The sequence below is a fragment of the Sphaerodactylus townsendi genome, linkage group LG12 (assembly GCF_021028975.2).
Source record: "Sphaerodactylus townsendi isolate TG3544 linkage group LG12, MPM_Stown_v2.3, whole genome shotgun sequence".
Lineage (NCBI taxonomy): Eukaryota > Metazoa > Chordata > Lepidosauria > Squamata > Sphaerodactylidae > Sphaerodactylus > Sphaerodactylus townsendi.
In genome coordinates, this window is record NC_059436.1 from 29,934,914 (window position 1) to 29,955,564 (window position 20,651).

Below are 20,651 nucleotides of genomic sequence, written 5' to 3' on the forward strand. Positions count from 1 at the left end.
GGTAAGCGGGGGGGGGGGGTTCTCTTGGGGGCAGGTGGTTATAGGGGAGTCTAGTGAAAGAACAAAACCAGAATTATGCAAACTGCAAATCTGATCAATGTGCCTAATTCTCACAGACTTTAGAATTTCTCTAAAAGAATTTAGGCTCTCTTAATGAAGAATTTTAATACTAAGTCATGTATATATAGCCACTGCCCAAATGACCTCCCAAGGACCTTGCAAAGTTTTGAGGTGATAGATTTAGATTCCATTACAATCTGAATAAGTTTATCAACAAAGGATTAAGCTTCCCTTTCACAAAACTGGAAGTACTGACAGCTGACTCTTTTAGTAATGAAATAATTTATTTTCTAACAGTTGAACAATACAGAAGTATACATATACACAGCAAGGTCTTCTAAAACATGTAATTTCTAAAAATGCATGTGCTAACTGTAGTAAAAAGCACCATTATATGGTCTTGACACAGGATTTGTAATGACATCTATACATTAGGAACTGAATACCTGGAAACCAGATTCCTGTTTCTCCCTGCCTGCTGCTCCTCTTTAGACTACGTTTTATTTGGAAGACTCCAAAACTAAAAAGTCAAGAGTTCAAAACAAGCAAGTGTCACTAAGAGCACCTATTTGAGGAAAGAGGAAAGTTACCAGGTCAATCAGAAAAAAACAGCACAAAAATAAAGCCAAGCTACCAAGTCAGTCAAATCTTTGGGCACTTCAGAAGGGAACGGCTGAGTTTCGGCAAGCATGCTACAACCAAGCAAGCAGGTGGCAGCCAGGAACAGGCTGGCTTTAAGTGCTGTTCAACCAGACCCTAACAGTAAAACACACAGGTTTGCTCAAGCCAATCTTGGTGTGTGTGTGTGTGTGTGTGTGTGTGTGTGTGTGTGTGTATAGACTTTGGAATGTGGAAAACACTTAAGTGTGTTTAGCAATTATGGGCAGCTTTCCCTCCAAAGCAAACATATCACTGATTTAAGTAGGTGTTCCAAGAACTTTAGGTGGCCATAACGCACAGGAACCAAATCACTTTGCACTAACATCGAAAGCAAAAATTCTCTCTCCAATCAAAGAAGCAAGAGAGGAAGCAGCGCAATATGTCTTCAGGGGAGAAAACACATAGCTGGGTATCAAAAAGCAGAATTTGTCTGAATACAGTAAGTGTCAAAACCTGAAATTTGTTACGGAGGGGGCAGAAGGAGGACAGCAAGTCTTCCCAACATATTGCTAGACGGTACACCAGATGCCTCAGTTTACTCAAATTCGGCAGTGAGTACTTAAATAATCTTGTCTCCCACCCCACACTCCCCCATCAGAGAACACAGAGCTTCCTCTGCGAGGCTATGTTTGTAAGCTCTATTGAGATTGGGATCAGGGGCAGAAGTGAAGTGCGGTATTGTGAGAACAAAGTGCTAAGAACGGCATTTGGCAGAACACAGCCTGCGTGCGCCGAGACCTCTGGAATCGGGAGGGTGGAAGTACTCGTGGCACCTAATAGGACCATTTCAAATAATATGAATCCAAATCAGGTATATGCACCAACCCTGGGAAAGTTTCTAATAGATGTCTATTAGCACCTGAAAAACTTGGCTTTATTAAAAAAAATCTGGGTGTTCAACTCTCAGGAGAAAAGGTTTATCAGGTGCAGACAATTACTTGGATTCTATGCTACACGGTAGCACTCCTGCAAGAGTGTTTTCTAGCATCCCCTCCCACTGCATGCCACCATGGTCCTTTGGGAACTGCACAGGGGATGAAGTGGGGAGGGGAATCGGAGAACTGCTCCCCTTCCAGTGACTGAAGACATAGTTAGAAACCAAGTCAATAACTTTAGGATATTTCTGTCACCCTGTCAACCAGAGGTATTTTAGAACAACAAAAGATAAGCTTTGGATTTTTCCCCCAATCAAGCATGCCCCCAATTCACAGCTGCATTGGAAGATTCCAAATGCAGTGGAATTTAGTGTAACTTGAACACCCACATATTTTTGCACTTGCATACATATGCTACTTCCTGCTGTAAACATGGGCACAGAAGCAGCCCATGACAATCTACAAATCTAATTTTCTGCAGTTTATTAAATAATAATGCTGGTGGATCAGTGAAATCGAGAAAAGGCTGGCTGAACCAGAATGTAATGTTTCTATGGCCCAATTTACACACTGACCAAATAGCATTATTGCTTCCAGCCACTTGCTTGTGCATGAATCCTCTGCTTGTGTGTATGCACCACAACTGCGACCCCTAATAAGCTGCACAACCTCTTCAGATGGAAAGAGGTTTTACATATCACTCAAGCAGCGTGGAAGCAAACACACAACTCAGGCCCATGAAAACTGGGCTTGAAGTGGATGTAGCTGCCTTGGGGGTGGGCTGGGCAATTAGCAAAGAGGACCACAGAAGTTCGGAGCTGCCGAGGTCAGTCGTAGCCAAGACATTTTAAAAGTGGCCATGGAGCTCACAGGACAATTTGCGTTATTTGCCGAAATGTTTTCCAAACACTAATCATCTCTTTAGGCTTGTTTTCAACAATAGTGCATCATTTGCAAAAGATCAATATTTTTTGTGCCACCAAAATTTTGAAAGGACCAAATTCAGACAGTGCAAAGATCAATTACTGGTTCACAATAGGGACAAAAGAATTCCCACCACAATATTTTACTTTAAAAATAAAAAGGAACAGACACAATCCATTAGGGATTTCTCCTGGCCAGAGTGCCCCAAAATGAAATCAGCTGAATAAAAGCAAGGGTGTGCTTCTCTACCACTTGCACTCATTTGGAGGGAGCAGGCCTTGCCCAGGAGTTTCTCAAAGTGGATTGTGCCTCCTTACAATTAACTGAAAAGGCACAACAATTAAAATACATTAGGTTAAATTCTTAAGACATTACTTCTAAAGAAAAGTACACAAATTTGTTTTTCATATTTGCCTCAACAATACAGATCCCAACACCTGAAGTTCCTTTCAACCTTAAGGTGGCAACAACTTCAGAGCTGGGCGTGAGACAATTTTATGCAACACATTAACAAATATTGAAGCTCAAAAAGTCTCAGGCAAAAAATGGGTTGGAGCAAAGGACCTCAAAGGGCAGCCGCTCAACTTCTTTAGAGGTTGGGAGCATGCTCTCAGAAGGGCCTTTGCTTGTATTTGAAGCCAGCTTATAAAAGCAAGGCAGCCTCCAACAAGTAGGAGTTCAGTGCAAATCTGCTGGACACCTGAAAATTCCAGCGGTTATTTGTGTTTAACGTAGCACACTCAAAAAGAAATCACCTTGGGAGATCTTTAGCAATCCACTAGCCTCGCTTTCCGTCTTGAAAATTTATCTAGAGAAAAGCTGCTTGAAGAAATCAAATTTCATTTGTAAGTTGCTTATTTGGAACTTTGACAAGAGTGTCTTAGTGGATTTTGGCAGTTTGGATCACAGCCTGCTAGCAAGCATGAATAACATTTTAAGCTAAATAAGCTACATAGCCCTTTTAGAGTGAAGTGAAGTTGCTTAAGCAGCTCTTGAGTATCCTGTGATTGCTGGGGGAAACATCTGGCTGCATATGGAGAACCAAGCGAGAAAGTTACAAAAAATGACTAGGAGGTGGCCAAGTGGGCACAATACTAATGCCAAAAAGCAAGGACAACTAAGAAACGCTCTTGGTTAGTAGACCTTGACGTACAAAGTTTCCTGAACATCTATAAAAGCACAAAATCATAAGGTTATCTATTACATTAGGTTTATATAAAAAATGAATAAATACTATTTATAGGTCTTGTTATGTACATTTGTGTGTGCTCAACTTAGCTTAAAGAGGTGGGACACCAGAAACAAGAGTGGAAAGGGGGCAGTAAAAGTTTGTAAAAGCAACCTAAAATCTACAGAGGACACTTTCAGAGTGCTACCAAATAATTTAAACAGGCAATTAAGTGCTGGAACACCAGGGGGGCTCCAATGACTTGCTGCAATTATGTCTCCTCAGTCATTAACAACTCAAAGCTAGCACAGCTAACTCTGTCACTCGGTTATTGCTGAAAATTTAAGTAAACAGATTGGACTAGAACCAAGCATACAAATGAGGCATAATTCCTTTTTTTTTCTTTTTGTGCTAACGGGATTGAGATCAGCTTTGTTCATCTCTCTGAGGTAGAAAGATTTGTCCCAGAGACAAGAAAGGACTTAGCAGCCAGAAAAGCTGCTAGGAACAAAAGGTAAATGCAGCTGTCAATGTAAAGATACCATCATAAAGATTGCACAGGAGTAGTCTGAAGTACCATTTGGTCTTTTGACATCAAAGATTGGGAGATTGATTTGAGTGTAGGCATCCTACTAAGGTAATTGGCTACAACTGGAAACATTTCCCTGCCTATATGAAGACTCTGCAACCTGATTCTGTTGATACTATACTACTGTCAAACTAGTTTTATTCTGTCAGTTACCTGCCACTAACTTAGCCCGATGGTGCTACTTTTGAAAAGGATAGCTCAGACTTCAAAGGTTCAGTACTGGCACAAAGGCAGTCCCAGAAAGGGCCATGTCACAACTGTAGTGACTTGGGACACATCAGAAGAAAACTGCTGGTCAGTGGTTGGTTGGGAAGTCTCGCTGAATAATTCCCTATCGGAAAGTTACAAGGCTTTGTAAATTTGCCTTGCCAGTTTCCTGCTCTGAATGACAAGGAAGTATATTTCTGTCTTTTGAGGTCATGTTTGAGGAATAATGGCTAGTCTAGCTATTGTTTTTCAAACACCTTGTATTACAATCCCCCCACCCCCACCCCTGGCACATCGAAAACACTAAGCAATAGCAGCACAGGCAAAATGTGTATGTTGCTATTACTGCAACACTATTCTTGGGCGCTTAGGAATTTGGTTGGAATGTTCAGTCTCATAGAGATGAGTTTACCAACAGAAAAGAGAAGCTAGTGGATGCCATCAGATGTGTGCTCCAGAGAGTAGCTTGCAACCCACAACCCTATGCACTGTTGTCAGACTTAGGCAAAGCAGATTTTGGTAATGTCGGTGGTATAAGAAGTTTACGTGCAAGAGAATTGTGGGACGGTCCAACATACTACCTAATAAGATCCAACAAGGAAACAGCAAGGATGGAAAGAAAGCCACTGGCTTCTTATAGGTTGAGGCAGGCCTTGAGATTGTTCTGCAACTTTATTCTCTTAATGCCGGCACTCGAGTAGCCCTCATCGCTGCAGAGGCTCTGCAAGCTTCCCCTTTCATCAGAATCACTTGGGCTGCTGCTGCTCCAGTCGAGGTCCCCCGTTAGGTAGTCTGTGCTTTCCACATCCACATCAATTTCTTCTGCAAGCAGAAATTAAGACTTCAGTCAGTATTTGCTTCCTAACAGAGCAGTTGATGTGCTGTTGAAGGCTTTCACAGCTGGAAATCAACTAGCTGTAGTGGGTTTTCCGGGCTGTGTGGCCATGGTCTGACAAAAACTGCCAGACCATGGCCACACAGCCCAGAACACTCACAACAGGTAGAGCAGCTGATGTTCAGGAAATAGGCCATCACTTACCTCTGTCTGAATCAGACCGCTCAGAAGAGATAGTTGATCCTATACTATCCATTCTTATCCGTTCAATGCCCAGTTTCTCCAGCTGCCTCTTCAGGTGCCGCTGTTCTCGCTGCAACTGATCTATTTGGTGTACTGCTTTTCTGTCATAGTCTTCAAGCTTCTGTTGAGGAAAAATAATCACCATTATATCGTTCTTAAGCCTCATATGTTGGCAAATTAAGGCTAACTTACCTCTTCAGAAAGTTGAAACAGCCAACTTTAACTGTATCTTGTAACTTATCCTTGAGTATCTCTGTTTCTCACTATTCACAGCAGTAAGGGTTTATCTTGCCACTTCAAGTTGAGTGGTCCCTTCCCCACCCAGGGAAATACCATCTCCTTTGGTGCCTGATCATTTTAGTTCAATCTCCTGTCAAGATTAAGTGTTTTTGAATACACTGTTCAAATGTGATAGTGACCTAGGTGAAAACATCCAAACAATGTGACTGCCCTCACCCCCACAAGGCGTGTTCAAATATTTGTTACAGGTTTCTGTGTCTCTTGTTAATTTGAATCTTCCTCTAGAATTCCATTTCCATTACTTATGGGAGGATAAAATTAAGGGTACTCATGAAAGTAATGGATCTGTATCACCTAACTTACCTTTATGTGCAATTTAGCTTTTGTTAGTAAACTCAACGTGGTATGTCTACTGGATTCTGGTCCAAGTGGCACCATCCCTTTCAGCTTCTCCAGACACAGTCGCAGATGAGCACGTCTGTTAAAGATTTACATGCATTAAAGCTATAAAATCAACGATTAAGAAGGATACGTATATTATGATACTTCTATATGATACCATTAAAGCAATATGCAAAATAATCATGAAATCAAGTTAATTCACAATATTTTAATTCCAGTACTTTTCAAAAAGTTATTGTACATTTGATTCCGGAAATGAGAGCTGTCCTACATAAACTTTAGATTAACAAGAGCCATACAAGTATCATTTCACAATCAATGCCTTTAATACCCCAGTGAGCTATAAGCTGTGCTATTATAATAACTGCACATTACATGTTAAAGTTTGATTAAAAACCCACTCTAGCTCGAAGTCACCAGTAAGACAGCAGCACGAATTTGGGAGATAACCTCCATTATGCTGGCTGATCATCAGCATTTTAGCCACAGATGTCCCCTACAGGATACATTCCTGGCCCAATTACTTGATATAAACTAGAAGGATGTCATCTCTTCTTTAAACATTTCTATTTTCTGTGGTTCGATGAAAGGTACAATTCAGTATACTACCCATTTAGCACATCACTGGCTAAAAGCAGCTTTCCAAGGTCTCAGGCAGAGGGTCTTTCTAGCCCAGCTACTTAAGATCTTTCTAAATGGAGATGTGAGAATCAAACCCACCCTCCTGCTCACACAAAACAGTTGCTTTATCACTGAGCTATGGCTGCTCTTCTATGAAAGATTCTGGCTCATTTGAAGGCCAACTGACTGTTGCCACCAAGTTTCAGCCTCAAATGCATGACTGGTAAAGGATAACATTGACCATGGCTTTGTCAATTTCCAAAACAAGCCACAAAGCAGAAATATTTGGTTACTGGAAATTTCAAATAACCCACAAGGTAAGTTAATCTTAAGCAAGAGGTACTCCATGGTTAGAAGGCCATCTAATATTTTCCCTCAACCCCTACTGCAATCACTCACCAGAACCAGCCTGGAAAAGGAGAATGTGTGCCCCCCACCCTTCACTGCATCTGATTCATCAACAGTGAAACCCATCAAGCTACTAGACTTCTAATAGAATGACAATGAATCCTCTTATCCTCAAGTCTAAGCAGAATTTACTTCAGTTATGCTATGACTTAAGCCCAATTTAACCTTCCTGAGGATATGGGCAGCACCATCATGAACAGACTGCAATGAGAAACAAACAAAAAATATGGTTGGTGGACTTAATTACTATTGGGACAATTCTGCAGGACTGGGGATTCTCACAGGGCAACTGCATTGAAGCTAATACTGTAGAGTCCATATGTACTGCATGTGTGTATGTATTCTGAATGTGGCTGGTGTTAAGAGGGCAGGCTTGTTTCCCTGACTGAGGGGGCAGTCTAAATATTCCATTTTTCTCTTCCTCATCTCTTCACATTTACTTTAACTTCTCATAGTAATGTCGTCGTCCCCCTCCCACCTCTGCTGCTGGTGGAGTAGCTATTGTAGTATATTTTCAAGCAAACAGAAACCTTCAATGAAGGAAAACTGAGCCAGATTCAGGAGCCCATTCCACATTAAAGCTTCTGCACAGAGTACTGCATGAGGCAGCTGGAATTCAGTTTTCGGTGCTCTTCCTACCTATTCCATCACCTTTACTAGACACTGAAGCTAGCTGGAGAAGTGACATGGGGCAGAGGTGAATGTCAGAGGCTTAGGAAAGAAAAATGGTAAAGAAAGATGAAGAAAGAAAAAAGGGAGCTTGAAAAAGGATATAGGAGTGTAAAAGGGGTCAGGAAGCAGAGTGGCAAGAGGTATGTCATGGCATTCACAAGCACCATACTGGAAATCACTGTTGAAATCAGTCTTGCAAATCCATTTCCTGGCAATAAATGCAACTCTGCTATTTGCAGGTGCACTATGAACATACAGGGTACAAGCTAGCAAAAGTTAAGCACTCCCACCGATTTCATAACTTAAATACCCACTGAACTCCCATTTAAATCATTAGGGCTCACAATTGCCTAGCTCTGACTGCCTTGCATCTACATGTATGGATCTGGAACCACCTTCTCAGACCATGAGATACACTGACATATGTTAACATTTCTTTCCCATTCTAAGCAGTTATTTCACAAAAATTTTGGGAGCCAATTTACCAACTCTTTTAAATGAACATTTCTATCTTCAAAGTACTTTAACAGATCTTTAAACAAAAACCATACTTCACCAGGCAAGGCAGGTACTGCAAAGGATGGTCTAGGCCAGTGGTGGCAAACCTTTGGCACTCCAGATGTTATGGACTACAATTCCCATCAGCCCCTGCCAGCATGGCCAACTGGCCATGCTGGCAGAAGCTGATGGGAATTGTAGTCCACAACATCTGGAGTGCCAAAGGTTTGCCACCACTGGCCTAGGCCCTAAAAGACTAATAACAGATCTTTCCAGTAATGCTTCCTTGTTGGAAATCCTCTTTATTCCAACCATGATCAAAAGTCAAGCCATTAAATATTAGCCTGGAATTTTACAATTAACAGCCCAGTCCAGACAGGGTTGGCATGCGGGGGTTGCGCTGCCCAGCCCCCTCCAAAGGGATTTCCCCCCAGTCACTGGTGTAATGCCCATTGGGCAAGGTGGGCAGCTGCCCAGGGCATCACCTTGCGGGGGGCATCAAAATGCTGGGTTCGTTTTTGGGTATTTTTAGTGGTTTTACTTTTTGGCCTGCAGGGGGTGCAGTTTTTAGGCTAGCAGCACCAAAATTTCAGCGTATCATCAGGAGACTGTCCTTATGCTACCCCCAAAGTTTGATGAGGTTTGGTTCAGGGAGTCCAAAGTTATGGACTCCCAAAGGGGGTGCCCCTATACCCCATTGTTTCCAATGGGAGCTAATAGGAGATGGGGGCTACAGTTTGGAGGGTCCATAACTTTGGCCCCCCTGAACCAAACTGCACTAAACCTGGGGGGTATCATTAGGGCAGTCAACTGATGAGACCCTGAAAATTTTGAGACTGTGCCTTCAGAAATGTGCCCCCCCCCCAGCCTGCAACCCCCATTGACAGCAATACAGAAAACTCAATGCAGAACAAAGATTCTTGGGCAAATTTCGGGATGTTCTTGCAGGGAGGGCATTCTTGGACATATCAGCACCATAATGTCAATGTATCATCTGGAGACTGTCATGATGGCACCCCCAAGGTTTGGTGCAATTTGGTTCAGGGGGTCAAAAGTTATGGACCCTCAAAAGGGTAGCCCCCATCTCCTTAGCAAAGAATGGGGGATGGGGCACCCCTTTTGAGGGTCCATAACTTTGGACCCCCTAAACCAAACTGCACCAAACTGGGGGGGGGGAGGTCCCATCAGGACAGTTTCCAGATGATACCCTGACATTTTGGTGATGACATCCAAAAATGCCCCCCCCTTCCGGAACATCCCAGAAATCCCAGTCCAATAGGGGCCATTTTTTCCTTAATTATGGAAAACCAGGGGTTGGAATGGGTGTCAGAGAGCAGACGGTGGACCAGGGAATTACAGTCCGAGAGAAAATGAATTCGCAGCCAGAATCTAAGCCCTCAGCCAAGCCCTCCTTGATTCCAAGGAGTTTTGACCTAACTCCAGACAAAGGGCTGCATAGGTTATGCAATTTGGGGATTAGCTCCCATTGGAAACAATGGGGGATAGGGCACCCCCTTTGGGAGTCCATAACTTTAGACTCCTTGAACTAAACCTCACCAAACTTGGGGGGTAGCATAAGGACAGTCTCCTGATGATACGCTGAAATTTTGGTGCTGATATGTCTAAAAATGCACCCCCTGCATGCACCAATGTCCTGGTGCAAAATAAATTTGGTTGTGGTATAGTGGCGGCCTATGGGGGGGGGGGGGGAATCCAACTCAAGGTTTGCCCAGGGCTACAGTTTGCCTTGTTATGACCCTGCCCCCAGTACAAGAAGCCTAAAAAAGCAAAAAAAAACCCCAGACCCTGCAGAAACTCCCACAGGGAGAGTAATGCTCTGCCACAAAAACTGTAGCATATTCAGACCACACATACACTGGCGCAGGGGTGTGCCACCTCCAGAAGGTGCACAATCCCCCCCCCCATTGGGTTGCCCAGGTAAAGCAAATCGTAACTAAAAAAATATCATCCTAATACAGCTGAATATAGATATAAACGAACTCTTTACTGCAAGATCAGGTGTTCCTACTTCATACAAAAAATGAGGAACAAATGAACAGGAAATAGGCCATAAGGCAACCTGCATGGCCAGTAAGAGAAATAATGGCTTACTATTATGTTCCAGGTTCTTTTTGCTGCCAGCTTTTCACAACTGTGAGCTTACATGCAACTTGTAAAACTGGGCCCGATTTCTACAACAGACTGGCAGTCAACTCCTACGCATTTAATGAGCCTATTAAAAAAGCCTCAGAACAACCGTGCCGAATACTCAGCTCCCCTCATAAATGTATGCAATAAGCTAAGCTTCTGCCTCAAGCAATGCCAACAGAAGTGCAAGCGTTTGAACCGTCACATGACAAGCCAAATATCCACCACCTAGGTGTTCCATCTTACTCACCCAGCACCCCAAAGGACCATACTGACTAATACTCCACAAGTGACATTTTTTGAAAAGTGACTGATTTATTCCTTGGAGGTACCATTCAAGGGAGCACGCTATACCTGTATCCTACCAGTACTAGTCAAGCAAAAGCTGCAATTCCTAATAAATGGGGCCTAAAACAGTTGGATAAATGGACAGTTCTCAAATGGAAGGAAGTAAGCAATGTAGTCCCACAAGGATCAGTACTATTTAACTGGAACTGGGGGGCATCACCACTATTCAAGAAGATGAAAGCCAAGGCTAACTGTGAAGAGTTCCGGTGGGGGAAGAGGCTCCATAAATTAGCTGAGTGGACAACGATGGACCAAATGAAGTTCAGTGTAGAAAAGCATAAAATAATCAACATGGGAACTAAGAATGTCAGCTTTGTATATGGTAATAGTGTCTGAACTTGCACTATTGAGATTGAGGGGAAAAGGGACCTTGGGGTTGTACTGGATAGCTCAATTGAAGTGTCAACCCACAGGAACAAGACAGACAAACTATATGCTGGGGATTATTAGTAAAAAGGTTGACAATAGAACACCTAATATTATAATGCCCCCATAAAAATATGTGGCACAGCCTCACTTGAAAAACTGTGTGTAGTTCCGGACACTGTATATTAAAAAAGACATTGTAGAGGTGGTGGTAAAAGTACAGAAAAGGGCAGCTAAGTTGATTAAGGGCTTGGAGCATTTTTCCTATTCAGAAAAGAGATTACTAAAAGGTTAGAGCGTGACAATAAGGTTTACAAAATAATGCTCAAGATAAAGAGTGGACAGAGAGAACTCAAGGATATCCAATGAAGTTGATGGGTAGTTGATTCAGGAGGGACAAAAGGAAATTTTTCACACAAGTGATTAAAATGTGAAATTTGATGCCAGAGGACATAGTGATTGCCACAGGTACAGACAGATTAATGGAGGATAGGTCTACCAGTGACTACTAGCCATGGTGATTAAAGTGAGAGCCTCCACATTCAGAGACAGTAAATCTGTGAATACCAGTGCTAGGAAGAAAGGTGGCCTTGGCCTCTATGCCCTATTGCAGAGCATTCTGCAAAGGCAAATTTGCTGATGGTCCCCAGCCCCTCCATGATGCAGCTGACCTCCACCTGGGCCAGGGCTTTTACTGCCTTGGCCCCTGCCTGGTGGAGGCTCTTCCTCCATCTATTAGGGCCCTGCGGGACCTTGGTGAGTTCCGCAGGGCCTGTAAAACTGAGTTGTTCCACCGGGCCTTTGGGGAGGCTGGCTGCTGATGCACGCCCCCCCTGTGGAAGCCCCCGCGCACCATCTAACTGACATATTGCCAGTCCCCTCGGGGGGGGGGGGGGGGGTTTGAGTCCCAGATGCCGCTAAAAAGGGTTTTTACCAACAAGTACTGGATTTTAATATATTTATGTTGGAACTTTATTTTATCCCATGTTGGTTTTATTTATTGCTAATTCTTTTGTTTTACTTTGTTGTATACCGCCCAGAGCTCTTCGGGGGTGGAGCCGTATCTCAAGCGCAATTAATAATAACAACAACAACAACAACAACATTATTATTATTATTATTATTATTATTATTATTATTATTATTATTATTATTATTATTATTATTATTATTATTATTGGCCCTCCAGAGTAATAAACTGGTACCAGTGAGAGACAAGATCTGGACCAGACTGACCACTGGTCTGATTAATCAGAGCTGATGTTCTTAATGTATTTTTTGTAACTGGACAGATCTCCATTCTACCATGCTTCCTACAGTGAGTGAGAGTTTTGTAGTTTGCAGATATAATCATAATTGGAAAGGGCAAAAGGCAAGCTGTGAACTATTTTCTAAGGCACAAGTCTTTTGGAGTGCTGAATGCTGGTAAACAAAAACTATACAGTGCAACCAGTACAATTATATTAGGCATAATAGTTGCTAATATGTGTAATGGATTCTTTCCAAAATTACACAATTGAAAATAACTTGAAATTGAAATAAATTGAAAATAACTTGAAATTGAAATTGAAATAAATTGAAATTACACAATAGCCAATAACTGTCATCAAAATCTAGCAGAATAAGGCTGCTGAGGTAGAAGTACTGTTTTTCGTGATGCAATGTCTTGGTCCTCCACAAGACTACTGTGCTCAGGGTGGAGACTAGCAGTGTTCATCTGGATATGCTGAACTGAAAAATTTGAATGGAGCTGAAAAGCAAAAAAATAAAATAAAATCCAGCTTTTCAAAAGCTTTCCTATGGCCCATGTAAGGGCACTGGAGAAAAAAGTTCTGAAAAAAAATGAAAGCCCATTTGTGAGGCTGGCGATTGGGATTTAATTTTTTTAAAAATCCCTTCGATACTTTGGCTGATGTTCCGCTGGCTTTCAGGTGGGTTCTGCTGAACTGGCAAAGATGCCCCTTTGCTGGGCTGCTTTGGAAGGAGCAATCTCCTATTGTCCTTTTCCTCCCCTGTGTCCGGTTTCCAAGGCAACAGGAGAAGCATCATGAAGAGACAAATAATGAAGCTTGCTCAAGCTTTCCTATTTGGCCAATGGCTGCAGTGCATTTTGTACTGCATTTCTGATATACTGCTACAGTCCTAACATGGTTTGCAATCTATGGAGAGGATGGAAGGGGGGAAGCAGGAATTAAGAGTGGACAATAGAATTTCAGGATAATGACAATACTGCTATTCGGGCAATCCCAGAAGGTGTTCTTTGCCTGGATTTCTTTCAAATTTTTCTATGCATGGCCAAACAGCACGGCCCATTCCAGGTAGAGGTTTGAAATAGTTCAGGGGAAAGCTTGGCTTCGACCGCTACTCCTCCCTCTGAGTTTCTGGTGCTTCGATTATGGCATCCCTTGGATTCCTGTTATCTGCCTGCTGCTCACAGAATAACACGGTTTGAAATGATGGGGGGGGGGAGGGGAGAAAGGGGTTGGTGAATAGGCCAGGATAAAAGTTTCAATAATAAATAAATAAATAAATCTCCTCACAAGGTCTGAGAGATTCTCCTCTTTGGTTTAGGGCAGTTCAGGGGGTTTTCTTTTGTTTTCAGGATTGGTGGAACTCTCAGTTTTGTGTATGTTAATTCTTCCTCTTCCCGTCATTTTCTTAACAAAGAAGCAAGTTTTCAGGTGTTGTGGTAGGCCAGGTCCTTGTTCCCTTAATTTATTTAGAGGAGGGTGTTTGAGGGAGCAGGTTCTATTCATTATTGCTCTGTTGATTTGGCGGAGTTACATTGTTGAACTCCTCTTGGCAGGTTGTGCGGAGGGGAGAGAGCGAATGCTGTAGTTTTCCCACCTGGCCAGAAACCTGCTTCTCAGCCATCTTCCACCACCACAACCTCTGTCTGGAGTGGCGCGATGATGAAGCCATGCAAGGCACACTTTCTAAAGGCAGCTGCTGGAGCTATGCCACCTGCACAGATGATTGCAGGTGAAGGATAGCCATCTGCTGTGTGAGAAGCAGGTGCTGACAGGCATTGCAAAGCACCGCCTGTTTGGTGACATCAGGACTCACTGAAACTCTACCTTAACCATGTTTGAACATTTGGGGGAGAAGAAGGGACCCCTCACACCTTGTTCTATGTGAGGTGGTACAGAAAGCGAGCCAGCTCAACCAGGATGAGTGGTTGACTAACTCTTGGACTGAGGAGGTCCTTAAACCCTTCAAGGCCTAAACACAGTTGTTCTCGTCTGACATGGCAATACTGGCTTTGGTCATTCTTATGAGCTCAATGACTTGTGATTAACTTGGCCACGTTTCTGGAGCCAGCTAAAGGACGTACAGATGGTGCGGAGTCCTGCCTTGAGTCTTTCGCCCACCAGAAGGTCTACATGTCGGCAACCATGTGTCCTGAACATCACGGGTAGGATCGCTGAGCAGGCTGAAAACTTGTATGCTGTAGAGATGGGCTCTTGCAGCATGTTGAATGTGTGCAAGCCCAAAGAGGCATGTTGCTGGGAGAAGAGGAACTGTGCGGGGAGAGGGAGGGGGGAGGATCTCCACAGCTGTTTGTCCCTCATCTCCCTTGCTAGGCGACATTCCCCTCCAGGGCAATGGCCAAGATGACCTTGAAGTTGGAGCTCATGGGACAGGCACTTGGCTCTCAGGGGGATGAGGCAGATGAGAGAGGATATGGTGGGTCCAACGGTGAGAGAGTACCTTGTGCAGCCCTTTTGAGTTGCAGTCTACAAATCTGCTGAACTACTGGGCCATGAAATAATCAGTCTGGCCAGACTTCTCTCTTGTGGCCCAGAGGTTTGCATAGTGAGTATGTTTTTCCCCATGTGAGTACCACTGTCAGCCCACATCACTCAAGCATGCACCTCTGGAATGCTAAGCAGTTAGTCTTTCTCATGCTCAACATGGCTTTGTTAAATTACCCAATTCTGGACTTTGCAGTGGACTGAAGTGAACGCATACTTGTGCCTCCATTCCCTCAGAGTCTGTCTTGAGAGATCAGGGTAAAATGTTTTCCCAAAATAAACAAGTCAGAAAAAAGATGCAGCAGACCAGTTTCCAATTTGATTAATGATCCCCTCTCTAATTCCTAATACCAGTCTTGATCCACTGCAAAACAGTTACCCACCCCCACTGAAGTCAATGGTGAGAATTTTTTAAAAATAAGACCCTCAGGTGCGACACTGACCCATTAAAGTCTATGAGGAATGGGGGGGGGGGTGTTTTTCAAGGTAGAGTGACCAAAGTTGATGCATGGCTATAGCTGGCTATCTTCAGAAGAACCCCCAAGAATGACAAAGTTTGGGTCAGGGGGTCACATTTTCTGGGACACCCAAAAGGGTACCACCATCTTCCACTGGAACCAATCGAAAAGTCCATTAGATAGATGGGGGCCATAAAATTGGACCCCCTGACCCAAACATTACCAAACTTAGGATTTCTTTTAACGTGAGCTACCTGCAGCTCTGCTGTAAGATTGGAGCCTCCAGAGGTGGAGCGAGGGGAAATTCTGCCCTGTGCCCCTGCTTTGCTGCCCCCTGGCCACGCCTCTGCCCAGGGTGTCACGCCCCACACCGCCCCGTTGGCACTACACCTCTGGGAGCCTCTACCTTGAAAAATAGGGTTTTGATGGAGCTGAAAGTTTTCAAGTATTTTCAGAGGGAAAAGGTTAGGGAAAAAATTACTAGAATGACTACTTGGCTTTTTTGAAGATTTTTGGGTTCAATAAACCCAAATCTGAAAAATACTGAGGGGAAAATGGTGCAGACCCCTAGTACAGTCACACAGCCCATCAAAGAATGGTAGAAACTACACAGACATTCTAACAGCACTCCAACATAAAAAAAGAGGGCTGATTCTGATATTTCATTTCAATGATACCTGAATGGAAGATTCCTAACAGACATTCTACTTCATGGAAATCTGATTACAGGTCAGTACATATAGCAACCAAAATAGCTAAAGGGCAATACGTTAGATATTGCATTAGTATGAAGTCTCACTATTTATCCAATGCTGTCACACAAATATGTGCAAGTCTGCATTTTGTAAATCACTATGCAAAAAACAGCATCCTTAAAATAGACCTCAAAGGTACTGAAGAATGTGTGGGATTTCACTGCTTTTCAGATAAAATTGTATTTAAGTTTTTTTGAAGACTCACCTGTTCTTCTCCATTTCATTATGCGTTGATCTTAAAGAGAAAAGGAAGACACATTAGTTTAGCTGTTTACAATTCTCAACCATGGAATAAGCATGCTGCAGTAGTAATAATGACTACAAATCCATGACTTCTATTAACAGTCAGTGGTAGATTGAGGAAACTAATGCGACATCCTGAAAATAAAATCAGGTTTCAGACTCAAAAGTCAAGTGCCTCAGCTGCAACAAGGGCTAGTTATGATCATTAACCCACCTTTCTTACGGGTCTCAACTATGGCAAGGCAAACTAGTCCTCTGAATGCATCTCATCATATGTTCTATAAACCAATACCAATCTGAGAGAAGTACAACCCCAGCAAGACCAACAGTCTTCCTAAATCCAGTAATTGCCACCCTAACAAATATTAGATTAGCAATTGGCTGGATCATCTGAAGATTTTATTCTCTATCGACTCTGTGCTTTAATTCTAAAGGGCAAGATGTTCCAGGCATTCTTAGCTCTACTGACATTTGAGGAATGATATGAACATTCTTAAATTTCACCTCACTAAAGTAGGCTGTTTTAGCATAACCATTCTTAACGCATCTTGTGCATTTGAGTGTACTATCTTCACTTGAATCATCAACCCTCACAACCCCTCTGTCATCTCCATTAAAAGATGGGGTGGGAGGGATGAGCCATGAGTCTAACATACTGTACTTGTCACCTACACAGTGAGACATATGGCCAGAATACAACCTAACATGTTGCACAACAATATTGCAGATGAACAGACAACTGACAAGAGTAACTGGAAATATTAAGCAGAAGCTTCTATCATACTGGTACCTCTTCATATTTCCTACATTAGCAAGGTCCAGGATTTTACTCCAGACTTCTACAAGCTCTATGTGTATTTTAACGTAAAAATGTCATGCCCTACAGCTGAAAGGAATGGCACAGCCTAGAATGCCTCCCCCTCTATGGCAGCAGTGAAAAAACAAGCAGGCAAAATACAGATTTACTAACAAATTTCTAATTCCGTCCTCCATGGAACTAAGATATGCTGAGACTTCTCACTGGAGTTTTGAAGTGAGCAGCTTTATATTAAAAGATTCTCAACTTTCACTTCTCTGGCACTATTGTGATAAACATAGCACTATATCAGCAACAGCACAATTTCTTCATTTTAAGATCACTCAACTGCTACTCTTCCAGATTCCTCAGGTATGTTATCAAAAGAGTCTGTCTCTAGACAAACTAGAACAAATGTAAGGATGTTGAGAGTTAAATCCTTAAAAATCACAGATCAACAACTCTGAAATTGCCTCTTTGGCAACTTATGGATGAATTAAACCCTAGAAGATTTATTCAGCTGCATGTTTAATTTTTAAAAACAAATGGCGTATTTTTTGCTTACAAGAAAGTAATCTGCAGAGATCTAGATACATTTTTTAATAATTTTTGCAAAATAAAAGTTTGAGAATAACCTACATGATGTAACAGGTTACTGATTTTGTACACGGATGTACATATAACTGTAAATTCAAAATAGATTAAATCCACTCAAGGCAGCATCTATACCAAGCACATTTACTAAAAAGTAACCAGTAAGGTTTACACCTTAGTTTCGGGTCTCATTAATGTCAAAAAGTTATGTGCATTGGAAAGCGAAACTATTCTGGCTTCAAGAAAACAGAAACTGCAGTGAGCAAGCATTATCACTCACCAGATGACTATCAAAATAAGTCTTCAGTGAAGTACAGTTAAGTAACTTAATCAAACTTCACACAGAACTCTAATGTGAACACAAAGCACTACTGAGTGTTGTTGGAAGTACTGCTGCTAAGACATCTCTATAGACATTCCAGCCAGTGTCTGACAATTTATTGTTTAAAGGCCAATGTCGAGTGGACACAAAAGTGAAACTATAGGTAGTAAGCAGCTGACATAGCAACACACAAGAATTTTTTCCTCCATAGCGTAATCTATAGCATGACTCTCTATAACTAACCTTGTGATTAGCTTACGTCTAACATACTCATCAAGCTACAGCCATTAACTGTCCTGTAAATTACTGAACTTTGCACGAACAGGGCCTACGGAACAGGTCATATAGCGCCATGTGCCATTACCTGCTACTACTGCTGTTTTTCTTGGACTTGTTTCTTCGTTTTAAGGCATCTCTGTCCTTGCTGCTGTAGGGCAACATGGAAGCATATCCATGCTCAGCTTCTGCAAAAAGACAAACCAACAAACCCTGCATTTATTCCATTATCAGTCTGAGACAAAGCAATCTCTTCTCCTAAACCATCCCTGCCCATAAACTGTTACACAGCTTACAAAAGTTAAGGTTCCCTCGCCTCCTCTCCTCATTGAAGAATCACCTCAGTCACAAACTCATGCAAACCGATGCCTACAAGTCCCAGCACTTCCACGTACACAACAGGAGCGTGCAAAGATCACTAAGCTGTTTCTGTGGGGGGAAATTTCGTTTCCTTATTGTTTAGAGATGCATTGTATTCATGCTAATTACAATCCTGGCTAAGTTAGGCCTCTCGCGTCCGGCGAGGGGTGGGACTTGGCCATAACGTGCAGCCTCGAAAGAAAAAGCACCGAGAGAGGCTGCAAAAGAGCCAGCCAGGCGATGCAGCCCGTCTTGCTATAGGAGCGCAGAGAAAGCCTACGTGATCGAGGAAACGCAGGCAGGCCGATAACGCCTCTCTGGAGCCCAGATTACAGCCTTCGATGGGGAAGCCCCTATGCAGGCAGGCAGGAAGGCGCAGCAAGTCACGAGCAGGCCCTCGGTTCGCACAGCATCGCGACGCATTGACGTCTTCTCGGGTCCCAGAGAGGTGCTTGTCGGGGGTCGAAAGTGGGTCATGCGCAGAACAAAAGAGACGGGCCGGCTCGATCGCGGCGAGGAGCAGCGTCAGGGCTACGGGCCGAGGGGGACGACAGGCACCCTCCCTGCACCCCCCAAGAGGCGAGAAGGCAGCGCCCCCTCCTCTCGGGCCCGCACCAAAGGCTGACGAGCCAAGTGCGAGGAAGGCCCTTCTCTCTCTCCCCGCCCCCCCCCCCCCATCTCCTGCTCCGGCCTCCTCATCCTTCTCTAGGAGCTCAACGCCTCAGAGGCCCGGAAAGAAACGCCGTCGCCGCTGCACACCCCGCTTTCGGCCGTGGAAAGGTGGAAGTGCTCCTGTGAGGTGGCGCTTCCCCGGTCGCGCCTGACCGTCGTGGGGGGGGGGGGGGCCGCGAGCGACGAAGGCCGTTGCGGGACGCCTACCTCGCTCCCGCCGCTCCAGGAACTCGGCCGCTTCCAGCAGCATCTGGATGTTCTCGCACACCTGGGCGGCTGTCGCCATCTTACGCCTTCGTAGGGGCTGCTGGCTGGCTTCGTACTGCCGTCCTCGCGGCCCTGATCCCGGTCTGTCTTCCCTTCCCTCGGCCCGGCCACCCTCCGCTTCTTTCTTCTCCGGCAGGCGCAGCTCGAGTGTGTGTTTATCCCACCTCAGCCTGACAGGCTCGACGCAACCAATCCCTCCCCCGGACTCCGACCGCAACTCAACCCACTGCCGGCCCAGCGGAGACTGGGTTGGGTGAGGGAAAGAAACTCCGCCCACACCGTTGCCTTATTGGCCCGTGATGAGGGAAGAAAACAATACGCCGCACCCCCTTCGCTCAGCTCTCTTTCTATTTGCCTTCTCCGCGAACCCGCCTTTGTATCTCCAGAGGTCCCGTTTTTATTGGTTGATAGCCTATGACCACGCCCCTATAAGTTTCAACACGTCATTGGACAAACCATACGTTCTCGCCCTCCCGTAATATTGCTTAGCTTCTACTCGCACGACTCATTGGCCAGGACTTTTAAAGGTACGCCCGACAAGGCTTCTGATAGGCACAGCGGTTTTTTGTCCAGCCTTTTAATCCCGCTCGCGACTTCTCCCTGATTGGTTGGGGCGCTTTTGTGGCCCGCCCCCTTCAGTTTATTGTGTTGATCTTCGACGTTTTGCTCCGCCCACCATCCACGCGTTCCTGCGGCACTTAGACGTGATATCAGCGAGAGGGGGTACTTTGCACGCGTCCAACGTGTTGTTTAACACGAGCGGCAGCCCGTGTGTAGCAGTTACTCATGTTCACTTTCAGCATTTATCAGAGGTCTGTGGCCAAAGCGCAGGCAGTCTAAATATGCAGACGTTGCTGGCTTGCAGGGGTTTGAACGAGACGCTGGGCCA

The 20,651-nt window shown here is 44.0% G+C and overlaps 1 protein-coding gene across 2 annotated transcripts; it reads right to left on the bottom strand.

Moving 5' to 3' along the window:
* Nucleotides 1-323: 323 nt before the first annotated feature.
* On the bottom strand, nucleotides 324-20,125 carry MXD1 (MAX dimerization protein 1). Of its 2 annotated transcripts, none has more exons than XM_048512772.1 (6): nucleotides 19,703-20,125; nucleotides 18,552-18,651; nucleotides 16,438-16,467; nucleotides 6,165-6,279; nucleotides 5,523-5,682; nucleotides 324-5,305 (listed from the first exon to the last, which is right to left on the bottom strand). In XM_048512772.1, the coding sequence occupies exons 1-6, from the start codon at nucleotides 19,779-19,781 to the stop codon at nucleotides 5,118-5,120; spliced, it is 672 nt and encodes a 223-aa protein (XP_048368729.1). In that variant the 5' UTR covers nucleotides 19,782-20,125; the 3' UTR covers nucleotides 324-5,117. The 2 variants fall into 2 exon arrangements, with proteins under 2 accessions (XP_048368729.1, XP_048368730.1); XM_048512773.1 differs by lacking the exon at nucleotides 19,703-20,125 and adding an exon at nucleotides 19,104-19,417.
* Nucleotides 20,126-20,651: the final 526 nt, after the last annotated feature.